Consider the following 22,903-nt stretch of genomic DNA (forward strand, 5'->3'; position numbering starts at 1 on the left):
CATTCTTCTCTATCAAAGCTCATACCTTCAATGAGGCCATAAGTCCCCATGAATTTTTTCACTACTTCCAACCATGTCCTTTTGGGCCTATCCTTGCTCTTTTTGTGCATTCTACTTGAACCAACTTGTACCTCCGAACATCTGCTATACTTGGTCTGCGCTACATGTGCTCAGCCTAACTAAGTCTATAATTGCTCATCTTTCGCCTATTGGAGCTACGCCTAAGTTCTCTCAAATGAGTTTATTTTGAATTTTATTCTTTCTTGTCTTGCCACTTATCCATCTCAACATCATGATCTCAGATACATTTATCTTATGGGTATGTTATTTCTTGACAGCTTAATATTCTTCCCCATAAAGAAAAACTGGTCTCAGAACTATCTTTTAGATTTTTCTCTTCAGTTTGGTATGTAGAGATCGCTTAAATTCTGGTTGCACATCTCCACTTCGCCACTCAGCTCTAATTTTATGTATGACATCTTCCTCAATTTCTCAATTTTATTGAATTATTGACCCAAGATATAGAAAGTACATTCTTTTTGGTATTTATTGGTCGTTAATCTTAACTATTACTTCGTATCTACTCCTATAATCAATAAACTTGCAATCTATATATTCTATCTTAGTCCAGCTAATTTTAAAACCTTTAGATTCTAGAACATCCCTCCGAAGTTCTAACTTTGTGTTGATGCCACTTTGGGTCTCATTGATCAAAAGTATGTCGTCCATGAACAACATACACCATAGTACTTATAGGTGCTTAGTTAAGTTGTCTATAACTAAGAGAAAAAAGTATGGAATAGGAACTCCATGCTTACCCCTGATGTAGACGCATTGTTATTGAAAATTCACTCATCTCTCCATTAGTTGTTTGTAGACTTGGTACTTATCTCGCACCAAGTCAATATAGTATTTAGAGACCCTTTTCTTTCTAACACATATCAAATACAAACTTGAGATACTCTATCATAAGCTTTCTCTAGGCCAATAAAGACCATGTGGAGGTCTTTTCCATTCACCCTAAACTTCTCAATCAGTTGTATAGGTATTGAATAGGGTCCTATTGTATTTATCTAAAATCATAGGATCACACCACTCACACCCTTAATACAAAAATAAAATTTCTTTTCATTTGTATTCTAAACTACTTTTATTGTACTAAAATATTTTTTATTTTTAAAATAAAATATCTTTGTTGAAGAATGGCATTTCTAAATAGTGAATGCCAAATACCAAAACCTAAACATGTCAAAAAAGGACATGCCATTGGACACTCTATAAAATGTGTCGTATATGTTTTTAGAAGTATTGACACATGTGTCCATGTCCATCTAGCATACACATGGTTTGAGCCTCGAACACACATGTCCTTGAATTAGAGAGAGAGAGAGAGAGAGAGAGAGAGAGAGAGAGAATTTGAAACGAATCGTAATAGGAAATCTAAATGATTAGCTTAATAGTGTTTAGATTCTAATCATTTTAAGAATTGATAATAGCATACTTTAAAGTCCATTAAAACTACAAATGAACAAGCTTAGAGAAAATTACAACATGGAATTACAGGATGGTGTGGCAAAGCAAGGAGAAGTAAGAGAAGAAATACTCCAAAATATACATGGCTTCAATTCAAAAGTACTCGTTCCTTCCCTTAAAACCAATTTGGCCAAAAGGAAAGGCAGAGGAATAGACCAAGGTGCCAACAAATCATCCACAGCTTGCCAAACCAATAAAACCATACACTCATTTAACACCAAGGTCCCTGGACTCTCATCCAAGTACTGATTAAAGTCTAAAAAGAGGAAAAATTCATTAAAGGCATTAAAACCTCATTTTAAACTCATTACGAGGGACAAAACATCCCAACCAACAATAGAAGGCTTATATTTTAATTTTTAGTTCATGTTAGGTACATCATCTAAATACTAAAATATCTCATATTATCCTTGTGTGTGGTTGGGAGCGTTAAATAGACTGGGCCATTTTAGTAAGCACTATTGTAAGGGAAAAAGACATAATCACTCTTGTAAGGGAAAAAGACATACATCTTCTTCATATAATTAAAATCTCAAATAAACCCCTAGTTTTATTGAAAGCCCATGGACCCCAACTAAATTCAAAGAAAATGATGTTTAGCCCATTCCCTTCCCGTTTATTGGCTAAATTATAATGTTTATCATTTGTCTTTTCTCTTATGACCTTGTTATCCAAACTTTGGAATGGCTACCCCTCTCCCTATCACCCGTAGACCCCTTCTACCCTCTCTCTCTCTCTCTCTCTCTCAACCTCCCCTAAAACAATCTCTCTCTATATATCTCTCTCAACCTCCCCTGAAAAAACTCTCTCTCGCTCTCTCATATTTGGTGAACACAATGAGCTGTTTAATTGTGGCATTCCAAATTCTATTCTAAATCTTTGTTTCCTTTGTTTGCTGGTCCTTCTAGGGTCACTATACATAGAGAAGGTTACGAGTCTGTATGAAAGTGTCATGTTGGAATGTCAAGGGCCTCAATAGTCCTCAACGCAAAAGAGATGTTCTTACTTTTTGCAGAAAGGAAATGCCTGATCTCTTGCTTCTTCAGGAAACTAAATTAGAGGCCGCGACTCTACGTATTGCCAGATTAGTTTGGGGAATAGATCTCTGGATTTTTTGGGAGTAGATGCTTTTGGTGGTATTTGGGTCTTTTAGGACCTTTTGGTTTTGATTGCTTCACAAAACTTTCTTTCATGTAGGCACATTTTCATTGTTTTCTAGGGGCCTTTAGATAATTTATCATGGTATTTATTTGTGGTTTATGGGCCTAATAGAGCTGTTGATAGATCTGCTTTTTTGAGGAACTAGCAAATATTCAGTTAAATTTGAATGCGCCTTGGTTAGTTTGTAGTGACTTTAATATTATTAGATGGCCAAGTGAATCTACATCTTCTCCTTCTGTCTTCTTGTATGCAATTGTTTGAAGGTTTTATACAGCACCATGAATTGATTGATCTTTCTTCTACTGAGGCTAACTATACTTGGTCTAATCATAATTTACAAGATCCTATTTTGACAAGGTTAACCAGGTTTCTTACCTCTTCTGAGTTTGTTATTAGTTTTCTAAAAATAAGTGTAAAAGCCCTACCAAAAATCTCTTCTAATCATGTCCTTGTTCTCCTTAACTCTGATGGTTTATTATCTAGACCATCCCCGTTTAAATTTGAATTGGCATAGCTGTCAGAGAGATCTTTACTCAACCTGATTGAAGATTTCTGGAAAAATATTACCATTGATGGTTGGACAGGTTTCCAAATTTCAAAGAAGCTCCAACTATTGAAACAATGGATTATTACATGGGAGAAGGAGATTTACAATCTAAAATCAAGGCTGCAAAGTCTCATATAAAAGAGTTAGATGATGTTCAGTTTAACACATGATCAATTCAAAGGCAGAAACTTATAGGTGACAACGTATAAACCGATGCTTAATTTGGAGGAAATCCATTGGAGACAAAGATCTTATGTGAAATGGCTCAAAGAGGGAGAAAAACACAAGATTCTTCCATGCTATTGCTAATGTAAAGAAAAGGGGTAACGCTATTCAAAGCCTCCGTATTGAAGGAATAGATTGTGAGAACATATCAAAGGTTGAAAGGGTCCTAGTTGATCATTTCAAGAATTCTTATGAGGCTGATAGTGACATTCAATTATCCATTCAAGATCTACCTTTTACTACGTTGCCGTTAGAACAAGCTCAATGGTTGGAGAGAAAATTTCGAGAGCAAGAAATCAAAGATGCCGTCTTTGGCCTAGGCAGAGATAAGGCTCCTAGCCCAGGTGGATATCCAATGGCGTTTTTTCAATCTTTTTGGGATATTTTGAAAGATGATATTGTTCAGTTATTGGAAGAATTTTATTGGAGGGGTAAAATTAATAATGCCATGAATTCCACTTTTATTGCTTTAATTCCAAAGAAAACTGTCATTGCGGAGATCAAAGATATTCAGCCTATTAGTCTTATTGATATAAAATCAAAGCAAAGATTGTAGTTAATAGACTACGCCAGGTGATTCACATGGTTATTAAAATACAACAATCAACATTCTTAAAGGATAAACAAATTATGAATAGTAGTTTGGTTGCACAAGAATGTATCCACTCAAAAATCAAAGGATGACAAATTGGGCCTTATTTGTAAGAGAGACTTTGAGAAAGCATATGATAAGGTTGATTGGGGGGTATTACAAAGTATCATGGCTAAAATGGATTTTCGTTAAAGGTGAAGATTGTAGATTGATGGTTGCATGTTATCCACCCATTTTTCAGTTCTTGTTAATGACAAAGCAACTGGTTTTTTCAAATGATCAAGATGATTGAGACAAGGACTCTCTTTCACCATTTTTATATACTTTGGTAACTGAGAGCTTTAGTGTCATGCTTAATGGATTGACAGTGCAAAAGGTCATATCAGATGTTAATATTGGTAATAATGGTCTTATAGTATCACATTTATAGTATGCTGATGATACCATAATATTTTATGATCCCACGATTAAGGAAATCACTTGCCTATAGATTTTCTTGAAAAGTGTGGAACTCTCAACTGGACTTAAAGTTAATTTGAGTAAAACCAAGCTCATTGGTATTGGTTGTCCGCAAATGGTCGTTTCAAGAATGACATAGTTATTAGGTTGTGGTATTGAGTCATTGCCTTGTACTTATTGGAAATTCCTCTAGTGGATTCAAGGCCTTCAATATGCCACTATATTTTATGTCCTTATTTAATATGCCAAAAGAAGTTGAAAAACAACTAGAGAGAATTATGAAAAATTTCTTGTAGAGAGATGATATAAGAAGGAAAAGATTTCATCTGTTAAGTTGGGAAAAAGTTTGTAGACCAATGAAGGAGGAGTGATGGGGTGTTAGGAGATTGAAACATATGAACTAGTAAAATGGTAGTGAAGAATCCATACACAACCTGAATCTTTCTGGGTGATTTTTTTGAGAGATAAATATGAAATGGATTTGAACTTTTTCCTCATTAAAAGTCCAAGAAAAAAGACAAGTTTGTCCGATGTTTGGAGGGGTATTGACTATGAGAGATCTATGTATCTACGGCAATTTCAAAAAATAGTGGGGAATGGAGAGTCCACTCTCTTTTGATTTGACAAATATATTGGAGATGACCCGTTGAGATACCTTTTCCCTGAGGTTTTCTCAAAAGATTTAAACTCGCTAGCATCTGTCAAGGAGGCTAGTGGGGTGTTTATATTGAACTCTTTTGATTTGACAAATGTATTGGAGATGACCCGTTGCGATACATTTTCCTTGAGGTTTTCTCAAAAGCTTTAAACCCACTAGCATCTGTCAAGAAGGCTAGTGAGGGTGTTTATACTAATATTGTTTTGTTCATTTCTTGTAGGTACATGAGAGGTACAGACAGATTCATTGAGGAGTATCAGACATTATTGAATATATTGAATGATACATGTTTGACTCCAAATATGGATGATAGCTTTATTTGGGATCTTACCCCTTCGAGAGATTTTTCAGTTAAGTCAACCTACAATCTATTTTTTTTTTATCGTTGGAGAGAGTTGGATGCTAGTTTATTCAAGATTAAGACATTGCATGTGCCTCTTAAGGTGCAGCTCTTCTTATGGATTCTGTGTCAAGATAAATTAGCAATTGATGACAACTTGGGAAAGAGGGGGTTTATCACCAATGTATGTATCCTATACAAAGACAATAATGAAACTTCGCAACATCTTTTCCTCTCATGCCCGTTTGTTACCTATCTTTGGGATTGAGCTCAACAGTGCCTCAATCTGTCATTACTTTTGCCCCAAAATGTCAGAGCTCTTCTTGACCAATGAAGCACACCCAATATTTTAATGATGGGAACTATTCTTTAGAGATCTATTTGGGTTAGCCTTATTTGGAATGAGAGGAATGATACAAATAGAATAATATTTAATAGTATAAGTACAGATTTGTCTACATTAAAATCGAATATTTTAGCAGTTGCAGCTGATTGGTTCCTTATACATAAGGATAGTGGATTTATTCTTAAAAGTCTTATCATTAGCAATCCCTTTGCAGTGGCGACTATGGGTGTTATCACCAACACTCGTAGTGAGGTTGTTTGGAGTGAATTTCTTCAAACTTAATTTTGATGGAAGTTCACTTGGCAATTTAGGGCCAGCTGGCTATGCTGGGCTCATCAGAAATAATTTGGGTCATATTATATTTTTTTACCCAGGTACTTGTGGTTCACAACAGCAAACGAGGAGGAAGCACGAGGTTTATTAGAAGGTTTGAAATTGCTATGCACTTTGGAAGGGGGCAGGATTACCGAAAGAGACTCGGCAAATGTCATTGCCTGGAGTAAAAGAAAGGCCCATATTCCTTGGAGATTAAGGACTATTTTTCATCAAAATTGGGATATTTTGTCAACCTCCATGGCAACGGTCCAACATTGTTATAGAGATGCGAATGAAGATGTCGATGTTCTTGCCAAAGGAGGAGTCCATACTACATCTCTGTTAGTTACTTCATTTATGTAATCTTGCGTCTTTGCTTGAATGTCTTGTATTTACATATGAATTAATGATAGCTTGTATGGTACCATTCAAAAAAAATAAAATAAAAAATTATTCTTTTTGGATGACACGGTCACTAGAAAAAAAGAAAAAGGATAAATATTGTAATATAAATAATGAAAAAAAAGTAAGGAATGCGTTTCATATTATTATTATTTTTAAATTGAAGGGGATGGGGTTTATTTAGAATTACAATGATATAAAGAAAGATATAATTTTGTCTTATAAATTAAGAAAAGTTTATTCTTATTAGTTAATAAGATCACTACATTACCTATCATTGCAGCCATCCACTTTTACTTTTTAGCACCACATATGATATTGTGCGTTGGATGGTTCGTTTTCAATTTTTACGCCACAAAAAACTAAAAGGGTGTTTTTTGTATAAGGCTGAGCCCCTAAACAATCAAAGTAAGGTGCACCTTCAAATGGTATTGAAAGTTGTTTCAATATTGAAAATCTATGTGATGACTTGAAAATTTATTTTCATCTTGAATTATAATATTTAAAACTTCAAAAATAGTATAGATCGGGCAGATCTTAAACACCTGTAAATCTTGATAATTAATGGTGTAAAAATGCATTACAAGATGCACATTTTCTAAGACTTGAAATCCATTTTTTCTTATATCCATACATCTTGAGGTCAAAATGATCGATTTGAGGATTTTTGGGCATCAAAACAACTTCTTCTAGTGATTTTTTTTTAGGTGCACCTTGGTTTGATTGTTTAGGCCTCACCATTATATAAACTTTTTCAAAAACTAATACCGACTTAAGTTACTTCTCTAATTTACTTTGTAGAGGAAAATGAGTAATTCAACATGTTTCTGAACAATATAAGAGATATGCATTATAATGTATCAAATTAATCATCTGGGCTTGAGAGTATTGGTTCTCAATAGTCTGAGGTTGATTTTTGGTAGTGGAAACTCAATTCTGTTCTGGCATCATAGCTGGGTGGAAGGGGAAGCTTTAAAACACCAATTTCCTGATATATTTGAATTATCTATCAATAAGTACTTGACAGTAGTTGAGATGGTGGATATGTGAGGTGGGGTAGCACATATGAATGTACAATTGTCTAGAAATAGGGTGCTAGATATTGTGATTCAACAATTTGTAAAAATTAATACCACTATTTTTGAAGGAGGTATCTCTCACAAACTATAGAGGATGAAATTATATGGGAGACAAATAATGATGGCCAATTCAGTGTGTTATATGCATATGAACTATTGTTTTATGATAGATTAAGATGGAGATGGGAGTCAGTGTGTTATCTGCATATGAACTATTGTTTTATGATAGATTAAGATGGAGATGGGAGTCATTGCGTAAAATTTGGCAATGGGCGGTGCCATTGAAAGTGAGATGTTTCTTATGGATTCTTTTTCAAGACAAAAGTTTAACCATGGACAATCTCATCAAGAGAGGATGAATGGTGGTAAATGTGTGTCTACTATGTAAAGAAGACGCCAAAAGTGGTGATCATTTATTTTTACACTGCAAAATAACATAGGGGTGGTGACAAGAGAGAAAGAGAGAGAGACTATGGGATTATTTGAAACGGGAGGAGTGAGACAATTGTCCTACATCGACGATTAAGTAGAAGTTTAACATTTGTAAAAACGCTAACAACTGCCGTATTTGTGCGCATATGGTTTGTAGGCAGTGTTCGCAAAATCAAACAGGAATAGTTAACCGGATATGCGCTTGGAAGCGGTTTAACTGGCCTAACCGGCAAACTGGCCGATTCAACCGCTCTAACTGGGCAAGTCTCGGGCGGTAAAAAACGTGTTGAAAAAACAAAAAAATCTAGTAAAATATGAAAATCATATAAAGAATGATTAAAACAAAACACATTCAAATGAAGTTGAAAAATAATGAAAAAAATTGATTTTAACTCATTTTATATTTTCCAAGAGCTATGTTTAAAATTTTCTAAAAACAATGAGAAGATATAAAAGTAGGTATTAATGACCAAAACAATTTATAATCTTTACCATAACGTAAAGAATATTTAAAAATGCATTACAAATCAAATTCCTTATTTTTGAGAATTTATATCTTTTTTATGATTTTTTTTTTTTTAAATATCGGTTCATCACCCTAAGCACCAAAACCGGAACCGGCCACTGGCCGGTTCCGATCTTACCGGGCTATTAGATTGGGCAATCTTGTGAACAATGTTTGTAGGTGAGCAATTGGTGGATTTCTTTAGTGGTGTAGACGTGTTTGGTGGGGGCACAATTATAGCATTTGTTTGATAAAAAATTTTCGCAGTCTTCGAATCATATTGCCATCAATCTGAATCGTGATGTCATCAATTGGATTTTTTGTAGCTAATCATACGGATCCCATTTTATGGCCGGATCCGGAACAGTCCAACCATTGCTCTGGATAGCCCGATTCCAGATTGGGTCACCGATTTTTAAAACATTGGTATAATGGGAAGCGATTGTGATATCAAAGCTTTTTTTTTGGAGTGTCTGTTCTGTTAGAGATTTTCTCATCTCATCGGTAATGTTTTCACCACTTTGTGGAGACTTGGATTTTAAATTTTAAATTATATGAGGATGCCAGTCCAGTGGACTATGGAAAAAACCATCCATTGGATTCACGGAATAGATGGTGTTGTGGAGAGTGGTGGAACGCAGCATTGGGGACCTTCTCTTTTCTGGTGATCCTCTCTTCTTCAGTCCCATTCCATCATTTCATCGCAATGGGCAGGGTCATCACATATTAACTGGACATTTTAGTATCTTCCATTTTATTTATCTCTAGTTAAGGAAATTTCTTGGGACTTTATCATAATGACAAACTGTTTTTGGATTCTAATGGTGTAGATTTTGGAGAAATTGTGCGAGCCAAGTTTTATTTTAATGTGGTTCGACATTATGCGAGGCCTGATGTTCTGAGCCTGACTGTGAAGGACCGCCCATTGGTGCCTGTCTCATTCGCTTCCAATACCAAAGTTGAAGGGCCAAAAAAGTTGTTATAGTGGCATTTGGTTTTCTAGAATGCCCTTTTTTAGTATATTTTGGCATCCTTAATGTACAATGATGATGCACGTATAAAGCTTCTCTGTTTCTCTGTTTTTCTTTACTTCTTTTAATACATTTTATCAACTTTAAAGAATGACGATGCATTGCATCTCATGGTTAATGAGCTTTCATTCACTTCACAATGGCATCGTGGTCTTAGGGGCATCTTTGTTGTAACTTTTCTATCTAGCCCAAAGTTTGTCATATGTAATTTTATGCCGAGCATTTACAGTTGAAGATGAAGTAGTCCTATTACTGGGAAAGACTTGATGTAAATTACATACCCAACATTTCCAATTGAATCTGAGGTGGTTCTATTACAGGGGAAGGCTTAAATTATTGATGAATTTGTGTCATTGAAATTTGTGTTACTATTAACATTTGCCTGTTTAGGGCACTGCGCAATTGCAGTTGCAGTCTTGGCTGCTCCATTTTTATGTGTTTATATTATTGTTTGAGTTCATATAAACGTATAGTTCAGATGAATGTGGCTCTCTCTCCCTCTCTCACACAATATCTCTCTCTCTCAAACATACAGTGCATTGTACCATGAGAATATGAATGTCGGTAATTAGATTCCGTGGTCCTTATCTTCAAATGTGCTCACAGTTTATTGGGGGGACAATCCCATTGGAAAGCAGAAAGGGATCTGTCAAAAGTATAGAAAAGGAAAAGTATAGGTGTGAAGAGAAAAAAAATGAAATGTCCGTACAAAAAAGAAAACCCAATTGAATACGTCAAGCCTCATGAACAGGTCCCCTTCGATTACTCAATATAGTAATTTCCAAGGTCCCAATCGACGACCATTTCCTTGTCTGTGTACTCGCATTGAAATTATCGTAGTCGGATTTGTCCTGTTATCCACCTCTGTTTCTCTCTCTCTCTTTGCTTATTTCTGCAGGTCCTGAAAAGATCCAATTCTGGGTTCTGCATTCGACTAAATGGCTTCCTCTGCAACTTATTTCTTCAAGTCCTGAAAAACCAAATTATGGGGCCTGAAATGGCTTCCTCAGCAATGACAGTAGCTGCACTAATTTTCTCTCTCTTCTCTTTGTCCAACTCAATCAACACTTTCCCTCTCTCCTCCCATTATAGGTCAATTGGAAGACCATCCCCTCCCTTCCCTTCTTCTCTTATTAAACCTGAACTTTTGAAGCCAACTATTAGCTATTCAAGTGAGAAGGTATATTATGAGATTAAGTATTTTACACAGACATTGGATCATTTCAACTATGTTCCATGGGGCTATGAAACTTTTCAGCAGAGGTATCTCATTAATTCTAAGTACTGGGGTGGCCCCATAGACAAGGCTCCAATCTTTGTGTACACAGGAAATGAAGGGGACGTCGAATGGTTTGCACAGAATACAGGCTTCATGTTTGAGAATGCCCCTTATTTCAAAGCCCTCTTAGTTTTCATTGAGGTAACAAAATCCCTCTCTCTCTCTATCTCTCTCTCGTATCGATCTCTATCTATCTATATGATTTTTGAAATTGGTGTCGTTCCATCTCTTTTGGTGTGGGTTTTTCAGCATAGATATTATGGGGAGTCTATACCTTATGGGAGTGAGGAGATTGCTTATAAGAATGCTAGCACCCATGGGTATCTGAGTTCGGCTCAGGCATTGGCTGATTACGCGATGTTGATCATTGATCTCAAGAAGAATTTGTCTGCCGAAGACTCTCCAGTTGTTGTCATGGGTGGTTCTTATGGTGGAAGTAAGTTTGAGAGAGAGAGAGGCGGAATTCTGTTGCCATGAGAGATTTATGGTAGAGAGAGAAAAGCATGTGTTTATTTCATGGTTTCCTTTGTAGTGTTGGCCACATGGTTCAGGTTAAAATATCCACACGTCTGCATTGGAGCTTTGGCATCTTCCGCTCCAATTCTAAACTTCGCAGACATTACCTCTCCCTATTCCTTCAATAACATCGTCACCGAAGATTTCAGGGTCTCTCTCTCTTGTTTTGATATGGGTTCATTTTTTTTGCTCCCCTTCCTCTACTAATCTTATTAGATCTGTCGCTCTAATTTGTAATTATGGTCATTCTGTTTGTTGAATAGAGCGAGAGCGAGAACTGTTACAAGGTGATAAAGAATTCATGGCAGAAAATTCATGAAACCGCACAGCAGCCAGGGGGACTTGAAGAGCTTAGAAAGTCTTTCAGAATCTGCCCGTAATATTTTTACTTTTTCTACACCTTTAGCGAAATTTGCCAAATTTATTTGCTTTGGGCTAAACTCTGTGTGTGTGTGTGAATTTGCAGGAATTACATTAGCGAAGATTCGTTGACAAATTGGTTGGAAAGGGCGTTCATATACACGGCCATGACTGATTATCCAGTTCCCTCTAGCTTTCTTGCACCCCTACCTGCTTTTCCCATTGAACAAGTATGTTACTTTACCCTACTTTTTCTCTCCGGACTTTTCGTTCGAGGTCCTTTTCGAACCCCAGTTCAATGAACAATGAAAAGGTGCTATCATGATCGAACCAGCTATCCAATTGGTGACCCGCCCATTCAAAAAAAAACCTTTAGTCAAAACCGGCCCATAAAAAAAAAAAACTTAAAAAGGTGAGGTTTGTATGGAGCCGAAGCTCTAAACAATCAACCTGTGTCGAGAAATGCTGATGCAATACTAAAAATCTTTGCGATAGCTTTAAAATATATTCTTATTTTTAATAATAAAATTTAAAGTTTATGTAGATTAAGCAGATCTATGAAAACTTGACAATTTTGAAAATAGACTGTTCAAAATTACATTACAAGATGCACTATTTCCAAATCTTGAAATCCATTTTTTCTCATGTCCATACGTCTTGATGTCGAGATGATAAATTTGAGAATATTTAGACATTAACACGATGATATTTTTGAGGTAGGCTCTAATTTGATTGTTTAGACCCTCGGCTCTAAATAAACTTCTTCCAAGCTTAAAAACATTATTTACTCCATGAGATGGATATGATAAGTGTGGGGAATATTTGGGATATTTTTGTGGAAAGGGGGGCAGAGGCTGAGGATTATGTGTAAAATACAGATGTGCAAGGCTGTGGATGATGCGGGAGATGAACAGTTCAAAGGAATTTATGAAGCTGCCAATATTTTCTACAATTACACAGGAGATTCCATGTGTTTCAATCTCTCCGATAACTCCGACCGACACGGCTTAAATGGATGGGGATTTCAGGTCTCTCTCTTTGAAACCACTTATTAGGATTAGAAGATGATTATTCTAAAAAAAAATTGAAATTTAAGTTATTAGGGCACCTAGATCAAACCATCTAAAAATTATATGATCTCTATTCACGCTTGAGATAAATTTTTTTTAAGTGCATAGAACAATTAGGAATTTTTCTTTTCAATAAGTTAATCTATGAGCTGAAGAGGTTACATCTCCAAAATTTAGGATCCTAAAATTAAATGTAAATGAGGTACCCGAGGGAGTAAATAGACATCCTAGAGTAGAATATCTTTTTGCATTTTCTTGTTCCACCACCGTGAAAGGATTTACAGTGCACTAATGCTAGTTTTAACTATAGAGTGGGTATAGCATTCTCTTGTGGGAGCACACTATACAACAACTCCCTCGGATAAAATAGCTATTTAGGAGTTTTTTATATTCAAAATTTTGAGATCTATCTAACTATCATTAGATGATTATTTTGAAAGAAAAAAATTTGGATTTTGAGTTCTTTAACATCCATGTTTTCTTCCTCTAGAAATTAGATGGCTCTTGTGCATTTTTTTACTTTAAGGGTGATGATTGGGTTCTAGAGTATACCTCCACAAAATTTGACATTTAAAAAATTTTCCTAGCATGAAATTTTTCCATGGAGTAGATGGACAATATACTATTGAGGGAGTAGGAAATATTTTGGCTTAATTATTTAATATTTTATCTATATTTTAAAATTTAATTTGAAAATTTCTATCAAAATATATATAATTTTTAATTGGAAGAGTAGAAACATAGTTACAATATCAAATAGTTGAAAATAAGGTATATTCCTTTGATAAGGAAAAGTTTACCCAAGGGCGATAATGAACAGTGATTTCGTCTATGCTCATCACCAACCAAACACGATTGTCTGGTAGTGTTTCAATTTTCATTTTTTTTATTATATAAATCATAATGATCTTAAATTTGAAGCGTGTATACATCTTAGTGAGACGCACCTAATAAAAATATAAAAAAAAATATTTCGCTAAATATAAATTGATCAAAATGCCCTGATAAATTTTTAGGGGTATTTTGATCAATTTATATTTTACAAATTATTTTTTTATATTTTTTTTAGATTCTCTTATTTTTTATGAACATGCGTTCCAAATTTCAGATCATTTCGATTTGTAGAAAAAAATGAAAATTGAAACACTACTAGATAACTGTGATCGAGCGATGCACTTTGGACGGTGATGAGCATAGTCAAAATCACTGTTTATTTTGGCCTATAAGCGTTGTGTAGTGTTTTTTTAAAGAACTTTCACTTCAAATTGTTACGAGAGCGAAAAAAGAGAGAAATTCAGTGGTTGTTTCCTTTAGAAAATTTCAATCACATTTATTTATAGTAATGGTTTGGATTTTGAAACCCATAGAAAAATAAAAATTGTCAAGTTCTCTAGAAATTAAGTATGTGATAAAGAAAGCAGGTTGGTGGAGGGTAATGCTCAACACCAGTAGACACGAACCTAGAAGATCCATGAACCTCTTTGATGGATTCCAAATCCAATTCGACCTCTAACCATGGATTTCGGAACTCCTAATACGGTGTCGAATACTTGAAATGGATGGTCGAAAATCAGGATGAATCACTTTTAGGATTTTAAAACCACTTGTTTTTGGCGAAAGTAAACTAAATAGCTCTTTTTAGTTTGCAATACTAAATAGCTCTTGTCCGGGCATATTGGATATCGGAAATCTCCATGATGGCTTTAAAATCAATTTCTAACACCAATGGTGAAATTTGGAGCTAAAAAAGTAGTACAAGCCTTGCGCATATGTGAATACTTATGTTTAAGGCGAAACGGACAATCTAGATAATGTGCTACAATATATATTATTTTTAGGGCAAGAAATCCTAATATTTTTTCACAATCATAATGATCAAGGCTGAAATGATCGATTTAAAGGTTTTCCGGCACTAAAACAACTGTTTTTGGTGAGTTTTGAAGTAAGGTTTTACTTATTTTGATAGGGCCGCAACACTATCGAAACATTTTCCTTAACAAAAATTATCTCTATGTATTATTTTCCTTGCATGTATTTTTTTTGGGGGTTATTTTTTAAAAAATTTTATTTTTTTTTATTTCTCCCAAAATGCCTCTTAGGAACTCAAGTTCCAAACCAGTGTACTTCGTTTTAGAAAATTGTTTCAAGGGGACTGCATTTTTATATTTACGGTACCCGAGGCATAAAGCATCGATCTTAAAGATGGATGCAAATAGGTGGTCCATATCCTTTATTTTTTGCCTCATTTTCTGTTTGAAACTTCCAAGTTTTCCACCGAATTTTGTTTACTTATATTTTTATAAAAAATTACCCCTTAAAAAGATGGACTATACCTAGGAAACATAATCCTTTGAATAAATTACTTATTTATTGAAAATAAAGAGTTTTTTTAGTAAGAATAATCTGGGATTCTAAAGTATATACCAAAATTTCAAAAAAAGAAAAGAAAAAAAGATCTCAGTTTTTTCCTGAGGGATCAAGTGCATAGTGAGCAAAATGTGTACCCCGCCCCAAATGGGATTAACTTTAGAATCCCTAAGAATTATTTACAAGAAAAAATTAATTTTTCTGATGTATTACAATGTGCACGCATGGTAGCACACTATACTCCCTTCCTTTAAGGGCTGATTTTACACGATTTTGTTTTTTATGAAGAAAAATTTCAGCTTGAAACTGAAGATCCTAAGCGAAAATTGATTAAAAAAACATACCCTCGTTTTGGGACACGGAATTCCGACCCAGCTGCATTTTTGGGAAAAAAACTAAAAACAAATAGAAACATGCAATTGCGGCTACCTCAAAACCTCACCCGACAATATATATATATATATAGTATAGAAATTGGCTCGGCTGAGTGCCTCGGCCCTTGGCCAAGTCGTGTAACTCAGCTGAGACCTCAAGATTAGGACGAGTCATGTACCGGGCTAAAATGCCCTCAACAAATTGATAAACAAAATGACAAAAACAGTTCAAATAAAATAAAAAAAATCTATTAAAAGCTAGATAAAAAAATAAAATAAATAAGGAGCTCAAATAAGTTTAAAAAAGTATTGAAAAAAAGGATTTCGAAAAGAACAGATTTATAATTGGGGGCATTTTAAACCATCTAAATAAAGGTTAAATATAAAATAGGGATTTATGGCAAGAAATATTCACCAGTATTTGTCAAAAATATATAAAATCATACACAAAAAATGATAGATTAATCACATATTTTTTTTTATGATCCTTAAATTATTTTTTAACTTTTTAATATTCCCGAGTTGTACACATAATTGAGGGGTACCGCTCCATAAGGCCAGGACATCGAGTTCAGGTGGACATGACCGAGTCCCAGTGCATTGAATATATGCGATCCATCAACTACTACATGATTATTATAAACAGGGAAGTGATTTCATGCAACCGTCTTATATATGCATTGTAACATGTTTGAATTTTTACACATAATTGAGGGGTACCGCCCCATAAGGCCAGGACATCGAGTCCAGGTGGACATGACCGAGTCCCGGTGCACTGAATATATGCGATTCATCAACTACTACATGATTATTATAAACAGGGAAGTGATTTCATGCAACCGTCTTATATATGCATTGTAACATGTTTGCATTTTTACACATAATTGAGGGGTACCGCCCCATAAGGCCAGGACATCGAGTCCAGGTGGACATGACCGAGTCCCGGTGCACTGAATATATGCGATCCATCAACTACTACATGATTATTATAAACAGGGGAGTGATTTCATGCAACCGTCTTATATATGCATTGTAACATGTTTGAATTTTTATAAAGAAATCGAATCGTTAATCATTTGAATCTTGACTGTGAATCTCTAAATGCAATTGCAAGAGTTGATGCAGGCTTGCACGGAAATGTTGTTGGCAACAGGGGGGAGGACTCAGGAAAGCATTTTCCCACCCTACACCTACAACTACACTCAAACACAAGAATATTGCCAACAGTCCTATGGAATAAACCCAAGGCCTCACTGGATTACTACACACTTTGGTGGCCATGTAGGTCCTCAATTTTAGCGAGAGAGAGATTTTATATTTTCAAGGAAAGTAAAATGATGGAAACTTATTTCAGCGAATTCTTTTGACTCTTTCTATGTCAAAATGTTTGGGCAGGATATCAAGAGGGTATTGAAACGCTTTGGAAGCAACATTATTTTCTTCAATGGATTAAGAGACCCTTGGAGTGGTGGAGGGTATATCACAATCACCAGACTTTCTTTATTTCTCCCTCTTTTTGTTTATGCTTTCTTCATATCATCCTTTCTTTCCCTTAGAACCTTTAGCTTTTACCTTGAAACTAAAAAAAGGATGGTGGCAAATATCTAAGAGGAAAGATTTTTTTTTTGGTCATATGTTTACATGTGCATTATTTGAATGCTGTTTATGGGGAATTTGATTTGACAATGTTATTGTTATTAATTTTTTTCTTTTGTAGGGTGCTGGAGAACTTGTCTGACAGCATTGTGGCATTAGTCGCCAAAGAAGGTTTATATTGACAAACCCCCTCTTAATTGCACTTTTTATAAGTTCATTGTTGGTGGGAATTAGGAAAATTTTGGGGGGGAAATAGGGAGAGGCACTTTTTAGAAGTTCATTAATATTTATAACTGCCCTTTATTATCTTAACATGAAAACCTCCAAAATCTCATATTTTAGTGTTGAAATGTGAAAAATAGCAGAACCCCAAATTGAGCAAAGACCTTCTTTTTTGTTTTGGTTTAGCTTTCTTTGTCACTGTTGCTCCTTCAATTGATTCTCGTAGACATTTCGAAACTGAGTTTGGCTTGCCATTAGGCTAGCATAATAGTGGCCAATTATATATTTTTTTTTCAGTATGATGCTTCCAAAATCCTAAGGTCGGAAAAAACCTTTTCAGACCAAAAAAAGTCCCTAATCATGAAAAAATCCTCTCATGTGTTTCACACCACTTAGCTGCCAATTGGTGTAAAAAGATAGATCGGGACCAATTAGTGTGAAAATATTCTCATATCTAACCACATGAGAAAAAACTTTCACGTGAAAATATTTTCACTCGAAACAACCGTACTTTACTCTTTTGGTTAAGTGCTCCTGTTCCCCCAAGTATTTTGAAAAGTATTGCCAGTTATTTCATATATGCTTTTAAAATATTTATAATTTGTAAAATTGTCTAAAATATTAAAATTTTTAATAAAGTGCGTCAAAAGTTTTCATAATATATTTTAATATAAAAACATTTTGATAATAAAGGAAAATATTTCCATAAGATTACAACCTTAAAATGTAGAATTAAGGTGCACTTAGAAAGTTCATTGTAAAATATTGTTTCGAAGTTGGAAAACGCTCTAAGTGATCATCTCAATATCGAGATGTATGAATATGAAAGACAAAAAGGATTTTGAGTCCAAAAAATAGTGCAGTTTGTAGCACATTATCTAGACCGATCATTTTCAAGATTTTCATGTGTTTATAGATCTACTTGATTTAACCTACTAACATTTCATAATTAGTGAGAAAAATAGATACTCAAGCCATCTTGAGAATTTTTGACACCAAAATTGCATCTTATGATAAAATTTAGTGGCACAACTTACTTTGATTGTTTAAGGGTGCAATCTTATTCAAACAACACCCATAGATAAAACCTAATAATATTTTCTTGGAAATACTTTTATATTTTTAACTTTTAAAAGGCACATAGACTTCCTACGGAGTCGACTAAATCAAATGCACTTCCCTTTCCCAGCCGAAATGAAGCTCTCCTAACACTGACCCGCAAAAGACCATACTTTAAAGGCAAAGTGATTTATGCGTCAAGAGATGCACAAATACATTTGCGTCCCCCGAGGCATCCCACTTCCATCTTAAAGATGGATGTAGTCTTATAGTCTCTAAAGATGGATGTGCTCTTGTAGTCTCTAAAAAAAAGAAAAACAGAGAAAAATCAATGGTTTAGAATATTCTTTCAAGAAATTATCATTTTTTACTTTAGTTTTTTTTTTATCCATTAATATTATCCATGTTAGAGATTATATAAATCCAAAAAGTTAGGTCTAAAATTCATATGAAAAATAGATCATGAAGAGGAGAAATATAGATCATGAAGAGGGGATGCATTTCTACATATGAGTCCTAGGACTCATAAAAGGCATGTCCTATTTTAACTGTTATCATTGTCATTTATGTTTAAGAAAACATTGTTGAAACCTTGTTATCTTTTCCAGATTTTTAATGTGTATTTTCCCATGCCAAAAAAATAACCAGAACAGAATAGTATTTGTGGTTGTTAATTTTGATAAAATACTCTATGACTCATGACACATTGGGGCCATTCAGGTTAAATTGTCCCCTTAATATTATGGGATTGTATTGTCTTGTGTGCAAGGCCACAGTCATCCGACATATGAAATTGGGTGTATAAAGGCTTGTCGTTTCTCCATACAAGGCCCGACAATTTTTTTTTGCAGATTTAGAGGGCACACATCTGACAGTTAGGAGTGGTGGTTATTTTTTAGGGAAAGCTTTATATGCTTCCCTTACAGCGTAGAAGTTCTATCCTCCCCCTTATCCAACCCTCCATTTTAATGGCGGTTTAAGATTGCCCCAATCAAAATGTCAAGTCTCAAAACTATTTTATTTTTAATTTTTTTCTATAAATTATTTTAACACAAAAATTTGGATGTCCATTTTTCTATTAAACTAGTACTAGCAAAAACTATAAAAAAAATATTTTCAATAAAATAAAATATCCAAAATACCCCTGAAATTTTCAAGGGGTATTTTGGTAATTATATTTTATCGAAAAATTATTTTTAATATTTTTTATAGATGTGTCCCATTGAGAAGATAGCACGTACAAAATTTCATATTCATACAATTTGTATAAAAATAAATAAAAATAAAATATTTTGAGATGTCGGATCTAAGATCAAACGGTGAGTGGCTCTCTTGATCAAAATTAAACAGCTGGATGGTAAGGGGAGGATAGAACTTCTATGCTGTAAGGGAAGCATAGAAATATTTTCCTACTTTTTATACCAAAAGAAAATAATCTAATTACATAGGTTACCTGATATTACATCAGATGGGGGTATGGTGCGTCATGTTTATTCATGTGCGCTCTCTTTAAAATATCCATTTAAAAATGGAATTTGGATCTAAAATTTCACTTTTCAATAATCTTGACCATGGTCATGAATTTGGAAAAATAAAAGATTTTGAATTCTAAAAAATAAAACTTTTTAAATTAAAATTTTGAACCAATAATTTTACTTTGTCCTAGATGTGCACTATTTTTTGAGATGTAAAATCATGGATTTTAACACAAATGCATTTGGAAGTAGGCTTTGTTTAAATTGGACCTCAATAAAACTTTTCCCAGTTGATATATGCAAAAGTTCTCTGTTTGTAGAGCCACTACTTTAATAGTGAATTTGTTCTCCAAAGTAGTTTTTGAACTTTTCTAGATTTCTATTGGCTAGTGTTTATTTCATTATTCGAAAATTAATTGAAATGTTTGATTATTCATGTTAGGCGCCCACCACATTGATCTTAGGTTTTCGACTGAAGGAGATCCCATGTGGCTTAGCGAAGTTCGAAAGAGAGAGATTCACATCCTAAGCATGTGGCTGGAGCAATACTACAAAGATATTGCTTGAATTGCTATATTACATAGAAACAGACACACTGATGTTTATTTGTGACATATATGCAATTGTCAGAAATATGAACTGAAAAAAAAAAAAATAAAAAAATATGACATCCCCCATGACACGCTCATACAATATATATATATATATATATATATATATATATATATATATATATATATATATATATATATATAACAGCTTTGATGGTGGAACATATTTCTACATTAATATGACAATTATATTTTAATAGGAGATTTGGATAGTACGGAACTACCCATTTATTGTCAATTGTCTCCTCATCAGGTAGAAAGGGGGTACAATGTTTAGACCTTTTGTACATTGGAAAGTTTCCATATGATAATATTGTTTCCAAATTACTTCTTGGGTAGTGATTTTTACATTCATTATTTTGTAGGGATTATGTTCTTCGTTTTCGAATTCCTCACAGCCCATGAATCATGTGTTTCTTGACTCGTTCATATAAAATAGGATGAATTTCTTTATTTGGTATTTCAGCAAAGACTATTTTGTCAACATATTCGTTAGAACTAATTTTGTCATTATTTTTTAGAATTAGTAGTATATGTGCATGTGGCAACCCTCATTTTTGGAATTCAATGACATAAGCATGAGAAATAATTGTTCCAAAATACTTTTCTTCTAATATAGCTTGTTTGAGTTCTTGAAATTTTGCTCTAAATACTAGTGTGCTTAAGTCAAGTCGATTAAAAGTTGGATTATTTTTATTCAGTAGTTGTTTTGTTTCTCATCATTGAGGGTTACATGTCATTGTTATAAATAAATTTGGTTTTTCCAAAATTTTTTATGACAGCCATGGCATCTTGGTATCTTGATTGCATGTCTCTCGGTCCTCCAATAAAAGATGATGGTAAAATAATTTTTTGACCAATATTACATGCTCGAAATTCACCATGTAGCACAACATCATGCAATCCTTTGTACCTATCTACTCTAAGTTTATCTTGATTGTTTGCTAAATATCTCAATTTTCTTGTTTCAATTTTCATGTACATATCAATTATATACTGTTGGAACAACCTTCCTGCATGTATTAGCAAAATTTATTTCCTGATGTCGAATTTGTAACTTGTAACAGTAATATTCTCTGAATAAAACATATTGTTTTTTCTCAAATTTATCATTTCGTATCTTCAATTATTATTTTGCCATCCATATTCTCCAAAAGGGAATAGTAAGGGATATTGTAGTGGATCATAGCATCTGTAGTAATAAGGAATTGTTTCTAAGTTGTTTGATCGTGATTGGATTGGCACAGTTCGTACTCCAAGTTCTTCATCTTCCAGTAATCCAAATTGCTGCCACTTATGATGCAATACATTTGTTGTGTACTCGTGTCACAGCCCCCCCTCTTGCCCCCTTGCTGTACATGCTAGAGGGCAACAGGGTGCAAGACTGTGACCAAAGGTAGTGAATGCCACTCAGGTGGGAGTGCACTCAACGCTTTTGAAAAAAAAAAATCAAAGCAATCCATGAAAGAAAACAAAACTACAAACACAACCATCAAATGCTGGGCAAACTAAAACCAAAATATATACAAGAGCTCCAAAATTATTACAAATATGTCTATGGCACTAGAGGCCCAACAAAATTACATAACACTGAAAAAAACAACTATATGGCCAAACTGCCATCTAAAACCTACAATCGAACAGAAGCTTCCTCACCAAGTTCGGGGCTTTAACCGTCACAGGGATCACCCACCCGTTTGTCCTCAAATCGCGAGTTATTACTCTACAATGGAGAAAGTCAAAAGAATGAGCTATGAAGCCCAATAAGTAGATCAAAGCGCCATGCATTCATGCCTTTACACAATGATTCATAACCGTCCCCAAGATTTATGCAGGTTTTGCAACATGGGGGTCATGCATAACAATTCTTTTTATTATCAATGTGCCGTGAATAATTTCTTTCTTGATGGAGCAAGAAAAAATCAGATATCCGATACCACATGAGCTAACAGTCTATCAAACCTTTCTATTGAAATAATAGATCAATAATTCAAGCAAACAGATAATAACTGCTGGCAATCCTAATATCATATATTCTCGAAGTAGCAGCACTATCAATCTAGCCAAGCCAATCACATTGCTTATGATTTCTACCATTATACAAGAGGGAAGAGAATGATAAATGGATGACCCATTTCGTAATGTCTTCACACAAACACACACACAATCCCTAATGCACTTTGGAGCTTTTGATAGGTGGTGGCCTTGCAAGATACGACCATCATTTACTCTCTATTGGAGGGCGTTACACCACCAATTGATGACCAATTGCATAGTGCTACTTATACATATATTGGGGGGCGCGACCTACCCATATGACTCACATCTTAACTCCCTTCCTATCATCGA

General features: G+C 34.4%; 1 protein-coding gene across 2 annotated transcripts; it reads left to right on the plus strand.

Moving 5' to 3' along the window:
• Positions 1-10,235: 10,235 nt before the first annotated feature.
• Positions 10,236-20,875, plus strand: LOC18444518 (uncharacterized). Of its 2 annotated transcripts, XM_006854685.4 has the most exons (10): positions 10,236-11,045; positions 11,154-11,340; positions 11,437-11,570; positions 11,684-11,796; positions 11,887-12,010; positions 12,659-12,808; positions 16,717-16,872; positions 16,987-17,066; positions 17,309-17,358; positions 20,386-20,875. In XM_006854685.4, the coding sequence occupies exons 1-10, from the start codon at positions 10,611-10,613 to the stop codon at positions 20,508-20,510; spliced, it is 1,554 nt and encodes a 517-aa protein (XP_006854747.1). In that variant the 5' UTR covers positions 10,236-10,610; the 3' UTR covers positions 20,511-20,875. The 2 variants fall into 2 exon arrangements, with proteins under 2 accessions (XP_006854747.1, XP_088708657.1); XM_088852531.1 differs by lacking the exons at positions 11,154-11,340; positions 11,437-11,570 and having other exon boundaries at positions 10,297-11,045.
• Positions 20,876-22,903: the final 2,028 nt, after the last annotated feature.

This window comes from Amborella trichopoda, chromosome 11, assembly GCF_054954075.1.
Source record: "Amborella trichopoda isolate Santa Cruz 75 chromosome 11, AtrichopodaSantaCruz75HAP2 v2.0, whole genome shotgun sequence".
Classification (NCBI taxonomy): domain Eukaryota; kingdom Viridiplantae; phylum Streptophyta; class Magnoliopsida; order Amborellales; family Amborellaceae; genus Amborella; species Amborella trichopoda.